Genomic DNA, 6,949 nt, shown 5'->3' with positions numbered 1-6,949 from the left:
AACAGAAGTTATCTCAGGATACTTTTCAAATAGAGCAGGTCTAGACCGAACTCCTTTTGAATAAATGACTTACTATTACATTTAACTTAAATTTAACACTGAAACCTAAACCTAATCACAAAATAACTCTCCAACCAACATGTCCAAAAAGGCCGAAAGTCACACTGGTTCTATAAGTTACTTCCCAGTTAAACATAGTAAACAAAAACAAACAAAAACACTGTGCTGAGATGCTGTAGTCATCTTTTCTTTATGCTTTCTTATCTCATTCATATTCAAGCTGTCATTTCTCTGTCTGTTTATCTCTCCTCAGACTCTTTTAAACACATCTCTTTGCAGTTAGAGTTGGCTCCAGTTATTGAACTCTATTCATCCGGAATATAATACTCTAATGGATTCTGAGAAACTCATTTGAAGGAGCAGCCTTTGTTTGTCTGCCTCCGGTGGCTCAAATCCTCTTCGACTGACATCTGTCTGAAGTGAAAACCTGCAGCAGGATTATCATTTCCTCTTCCACTCTTTCTTTGTGTGGACTCATCACCACCCCGTGTCTCGGGGGTCTGGGGTACTTACGGACGATGCGGTTCATCTCGTTCAGCAGGGAGGTGCTATGTGGGACGCTGGACTGCTGTCCTCGTGTTCGGGCTGAGCCGGGCCGGGTGGGCTCTCTGGGTGGGGGCATGAGGGTGGCCCCGGTGGTGTGCTGCGGGGGCATTAGGGTGGCCCCATGCTCCGTCGCCGGAGGCTCTGGGGTCACAGTGTTGCTTTCTGTCAGACGGGCGTCGGCGTCAGGCGTCTGAGGAGAGCTGTCCATCCGGGTGGCTGTTACAGCGTTCTGGTAGTGGCTCCGGGTGATCTGACACAGAGGAAGATTATGGGTATTATTAAATCATCCTTCACAAAATGTTATTTTGCTAAGATTTTGCTCCAATAAAAGAAAATGTACGGCTGTTTGAATATATTTATATGAAGTCTAGTTGGAGTAAATGTGATTAAAGTATTAAACGGACAGAACAGATCAGTTTTATGTTTTAATCTCTGAAGAATCACTTCTTTCTCTTGAGGATAGGAAAACAAAGTTTAACAGTTTTTTCACATTTTGAATATAAAAGGTTAACCACAACAGCAGTGAACAATCTTGGCATCGGTTATTGTCTAATGTCAGATGGGCTCCAAGATTACATTTTGGGCAATGCTGTTCTGCCTCTTCTTCTCTCCACATGGACTGTTTCCCCTCCATGCAACCAAACAGGATTGGTTAGATAATACTAGAAATAGAAACCAATACCAACGTCTTGTCCCTTGCCCACTACTGCATCTGTTTATAGAGATAGTTGAGTAATAAATGAAAACAGAGTGGAAGCAATCCAGACTTCTGTGTAACATTCAGGTGTTACCTTGATGATCTGAAGGTGTGTGAGCTGTCTGACAGAGTAGTCCGGCAGGTAGACGTTCCCCCCTCCGTTCAGCTGGCTCATGCTTCCTCCGTACAGCATGGACTCAGAGCGGTCCAAACCACTGCTGCGGGAGGGGGATCTGTGGACTGCAGCGGACACACATTCACGCAGTCAGACAAGAACTGGCCCTGTCAATCAATCAGCATCAAATCATCGATCATGAGATCAGGGACGCTACCTCGTTTCACACTGCTTAATATGCGAAGGGCCTGGCTGCTGCAGCTGAAAATGTTCATTCATGTCAGTCACTGAACTCGATGAATGCTGCATTCAATGACTTGGAAGTGTTTGCATATTTCAAGCTGTTCAGGGCAATTTGAATGCCACAAGTGAAGACTTCTGGACAGTTTGATTTCTCCCAAGCAGGTTTCCACATTCACAAACAAACACACACTGTGTTCACACACAAGCAGTACTTTATCTGGACATACTGTAGATACTTACAGATTTTTTCATTTTTTTGTGATTGAACTGCTTTGATTTCCCTACAATAAACAGTATATCTCTTCCTTTGTGTATTTGTGTGTAATTCATTTAAAATGCACTCCATGAATTGTGTAATTGGTTTAATTTGGGTTGTGTTTCCATGATTTTGTAAACTTTTCTATGTCGGGGTTGTCTCTGCTTCTCTGTAATTGTGAGAGCCACTTGTGAGTAAAAACCTTTGGAGTGAAGATGTGGAAAGTCCTACAGTGGGTTAAATTAGGATTAGGTCTTTGCTTTAGGGTTTAGATTAAAATCTGGATTAGATTCAGGTGTTCAGGTTAAGGCAGGATATTAGCTATGTCAAAGGAAAGACAGGGGGTTTGGTTTGGGGGTTAGGGAGAGGTTTTTTTTCGTAGGGATACAAGTACAAGGTGTGTGTGTGTGTATTTGTACCTGTTGGCATGATGGCAGGTACCCCAAAGTAAGAAAAGGCGCTATTCTCAAACTTCAGCGCCTCTTTACCAAACTCCACCTCAACTCGACCCTGAATAAACACACCAGAGAAACACAGAAACAACACGCTGACATAACGGCCAGGGCTCTTTATCAGGACATATTTAATATATCTTTCGCAGCACTCAGGTTGTATACCCACAGCAGCCACTGTGTATCAGCTGATCCTCTCACAACGCTGTGGAGGGACTGAACCACTAACTGCTGCATAAAAGCACCAATCATCTAAAATATATAGGCACTTACCTGCAGCACCAGGATGAAGTAGTCCACCGGTTTGTTGCGCTGGAAGAGGAAGTGCTGCTGTGCTCGCTTGTTCTTCTCATCAAACTTGAGGTCCTGAACCACACTGGGGTGTTTGATCAGCCTCAACAAGATCTTCTCTGAGATGTGAGCTGGTTTGAAGGGCTCCACCTCTGATGGAGGGAGGAGAGTATCACTGTTACTGAGCATTAAGGTTACTTCATTCTCTCTCATGTGTGGACGTTCACCATATGTTGATTTCCTTCCCCTTTAAAGCCTTGAGGTCAAAAACTAAGAAACCTTACAAACTAACAACAGTTCTAGTAGGATGTAAACTGAACCACCTTAAGATTTCTTGAACCTGGACTTGATGACCCAAGCTTTTCTACAAAGTGTAGAGGTACATGAACGCAGACACACATCGGCGAGCTGATTGACCGTTACCTGTGGACAGGAAGCGGTGGGTTGCCAGGAGGAGCTGAGGAGAAATCTTCACTTTCATCTCGTTCTCTGACAGTTTGAAGATGGAGAAGTCCTGCTGCTTCTGCTCGTGGTGAGAGACGCGGCGCTTTGAGCGATTATCAGCTGACAGGACACACCATCACACACAAAACAAGGATGTTCAGATCACACTTCATTTTGTCCTATTACGTGTGTGTGTGTGTGTGTGTGTGCATGCATACTGTAGAGGTCTGTCTCGTCCAGGATCTCTGATTTGATGATCTCCTCGATGACGTCCTCCAGGGTGACGATGCCCATCACCTCATAGAAAGGGTCGCCCTCGCCCTCGTTGTTCACTCGCTGCACGATGGCGAGGTGGGACTTCCCTGGAGGAGAGAATGAACAAGGATCACTTTTAACCCACAATGCATTGTTTTAATACCTTCAGCAGCAGGCACAGACGGCAGCAAACAAATAATATGTGTAGATGCTGCACTGTATAGATTATACGTCAACATAACGTGAGCAGACATGATTATGGAACAGCATTATCTGCAATTTTGATTTCACAAGAAAGTTTTCACCAAAATGTAAGATTTCTGTCTTCATTCAGTTTTCTCATCTGGAATTTAACATAACAACCAGTCCGGGATTGAAACCAGCAGAATCCACTTTAAGAATATGTAAATTAAAATGTTTTTTGCAGATCAGCAACCACAGGCTTCAGATAAACTCAATTAATTAAGAGTACGCCCATTTATTCAAAAGATGCAGTGTTTCAGAGACTGAACCTCATCACGCCTGTGGCTTGGTGTAAATTTTACAGTTACACAAATAGGATTGTGTTAAATATGTGTGTGTGTGTGTGTTTATGGGCTCAGGGCGGCTGCATGGAGAGAGTGGCGTGGAGGGGAGAGCGGGAGGAACGCTGCGATGAGTTTAAGAAGTCTTGACAGCAGATGCCTGCATAATAACACACAGAGAGGACATGTGCAAGCAGGAAAATCAAGGACACCACGTCATGCGTGCCAGTCATTTAAAGTAACAGTTTCCTCTCGCAGCTTAAAGCATGCTCACAGATTACGAGCAGAAACGGCTGCAGATGCTGTTAAATGGATTTGTAACTCGCCGCTGTGAAATATAGCCGATTTAAAACACCATCTATGTATTTTGAGGAGGTCGAGGCAGCGTTGGTAGGGAGAGGACCTTGTTTTTAAAGTATGATTGGTGATTGGTGGCTGCAGTGAGATTTGTCAGCGAGCGTTTGAGCAGATGCTGATGTGTAGGAGGAGGAGGAAGAGGAGGCCGAGTTCAGCTTCAACACCAAAAACATTTACACAATCTGATGTTGGCGTTCGTTTACGCACTCCAGTCCTGATTGTGCAGAACGCATTCGCAGATGATTGCGCTCGTCCTCCGGCCGCCGTCAGACAATCTGAGCGTGCTCACATTGTGCTTTGGAGAATTGGCCGTCAGTGTCAAGATGGCAGCGGTTTAAAAATGGGCTCCTCCTTCACACAGCGGCTGTCTGTGTGCACTTGTGAGGACATTTCTTTAACTTTGATTTAAAGGGTTAAATCAGCGGTCTCAACTCAAACTGTCTCAGGGGCCACTGATGGTATTATCATCTCACAGGAGGGCCACTTTAAGTACTACAGGTTTCTATTACTAACAATATAATTAACAAAGTAATTTATTATTTCATTATCATTTTATATCATCTTTGTTGTCAAAAAACAAAAGGGCCAAAATCCGACACACATATATTGCACATATACATATATACATATTTTATGAATGAAACAACTAGAACAAAAATCATTTAACATAATAATAATCTTGAAGGATTTGTTAGACCAATTAGATTATATTATGTTTTCAACAGGGAGGGTTAAAGGGCCAGTTCATCAATCGAGGTATTGTTGTAGGATGCAAATTGTTAGTTAATGGTCCAGAGTGTAACACTGAGGAGGATAAATTATCAGAAGTGTAATATAATATTAATAGGTATGTTTTCATTAGTGTTTCATCACCTGAAAATAAGAATCTTTGTGTTTTTGTTACCTTACAATGAGATGTTTTTATCTACAGAGGTCCTCTTCTAGTTCCTCCTACACACAAGCCGAGCAGTATTCAGTTGGTCGCAATATGCAACTTCACCTCTATATGCCACTAAATCCCACACACTGGTGCTTTAATATGACTCTTAAACACACCTTACATTTCGTTAAGAAGCACCACGTCTTCCTCTCGTCGTACCTCAGTCCCTCGAGGATCGTTGCAGCCTAAAATACTTCATTTTACTGTTTTCTAGAAAGTTGTGATGCATTTTGTGATGTTTGTACAATTAAATTGCAGGAGAAAGTGACAATTTTCAATTAAATTATATAATTAAGGCAATTTGTTCCAGCACAGTTTGGACAAAGTAAATATGAGACTAGAAACAAGGAAGTGATTTTGGTCAGATTTGCAGTAAAGTTGCAGTGAAATTCACAGCGATTCATTGAATTTGTGTTCATTATTTTGTGATTATAACATCACAACCAGGCTTTGGGAGTAATGGATTACATGTAAGTGAGTTACGTAATCAGGATACAAAACACAAGGTAACTAGAATCTATTAAAGTTACAGAAAAAAGACAAAATCAGGATTTTGATGCTAAAAAAATCTTCCATTTTCTTTTCAATACTTCTTATTGATATTTATTGTCTCTTGTTTTTATTTGTATATTGAGGGATCCAAAAGTAACAGAAAGTAATTAAGTTAGCTCGGATAGATTACTGAATGCAGTTTTTAACAGTTAATTAGTGCCATACACCCAGCAGCCAATCAGAACCGAGCATTCACCCAGGAAATGGTATAAAAATAAGTAGTTTGGGTGAATCAACCCTTTAAGGTTATATATTAATGTTTGAGGTGAGAAGAAAGGGAACATTTTATGCCCAATGAGGGTCCTCACAAGTGTGGAAGAATATGCGTGTGTGTGTTGTGTGTGTGGTGTGTGTGTGTGTTGTGTGTGTGTGTGTGTGTGTGTGTGCACTGAATGAGCGCTGAACTGGAAAATAACTGTGACTGGAGGAACCGTGGGCCAATCATCAGCCTCCACTGGTCACGAATCACACCTCCAGCTTTAACATGCAGCCTGGGTACCCCCCCCCCCATCACACACATACCACACACAACCACCCACACACCACACACACACACCCACACACACCACTCCTCTGAGGTGGGTAGGCATAGAGGGACGGAGGGGCAAGCCCTACCCAACCTCTGTGTGCTTCAAAAGCCCTCAGGACACCCAGATCACCAATACCAAAAACGAACTTCTCTGCTTGCTTCACAGCAGCCTACCCCCCCCAGAGGATATTAACAACGCACGCACACCACACACGCACCACACACACACACACACACCACACCACACGCCACACACCCCACTGGCGGGGCGGGGGGGCGCATTACCAGCCATGGTAGAAATAATAACACCCTCCCAGCCCTGCACTGTAAACACACAAATCTGTCACGCTACTCTTCTAAATAAATAGAAATTAATCACCAAACCATATCCTGACATTTACATGTCTAATGTAAATATTTGTCACTGTACACATACATCACTCTAAACACTACTGCCTTATGTAAAAAAATGGCCTCTTCCTAATCGTAGATACTTCTACTGTTTATTAAAAGTTAACGTTAAATCAAGTTTAATCCTGTTCAACACATTTCTAAACCTTGGACTAATTAACCCAGAAAAACAACTATTTATTGTTTACTTCAACCTGACAGATATCTTGTGGAATTTCACAACCCAGAAACCCGTTGACCATAAAAATGCTTGTTTTTATCAGTGTATACATTTGGT

At 42.5% G+C, this 6,949-nt stretch overlaps 1 protein-coding gene across 1 annotated transcript in view; it reads right to left on the bottom strand.

Annotated features, from left to right (window-relative positions):
* The window catches only part of LOC118327632 (metal transporter CNNM1-like), a 25,166-nt gene that overhangs the window by 9,504 nt on the left and 8,713 nt on the right, over positions 1 to 6,949 (bottom strand). Inside the window, exons 2-7 of the mRNA XM_035661062.1 lie at positions 3,323 to 3,466; positions 3,084 to 3,224; positions 2,643 to 2,812; positions 2,337 to 2,427; positions 1,398 to 1,543; positions 574 to 856 (exon numbers count right to left, since the gene is read on the bottom strand). Of these exons, the coding sequence (XP_035516955.1) occupies positions 574 to 856; positions 1,398 to 1,543; positions 2,337 to 2,427; positions 2,643 to 2,812; positions 3,084 to 3,224; positions 3,323 to 3,466 (975 nt within the window). The remainder of the gene's footprint in view (positions 1 to 573; positions 857 to 1,397; positions 1,544 to 2,336; positions 2,428 to 2,642; positions 2,813 to 3,083; positions 3,225 to 3,322; positions 3,467 to 6,949) is intronic.

This window comes from Morone saxatilis, unplaced genomic scaffold, assembly GCF_004916995.1.
Source record: "Morone saxatilis isolate NCDOM2014 unplaced genomic scaffold, NCSU_SB_2.0 Contig17, whole genome shotgun sequence".
Taxonomy (NCBI): Eukaryota; Metazoa; Chordata; class Actinopteri; family Moronidae; genus Morone; species Morone saxatilis.
This window is presented reverse-complemented; position numbering and strand designations above follow the sequence as displayed.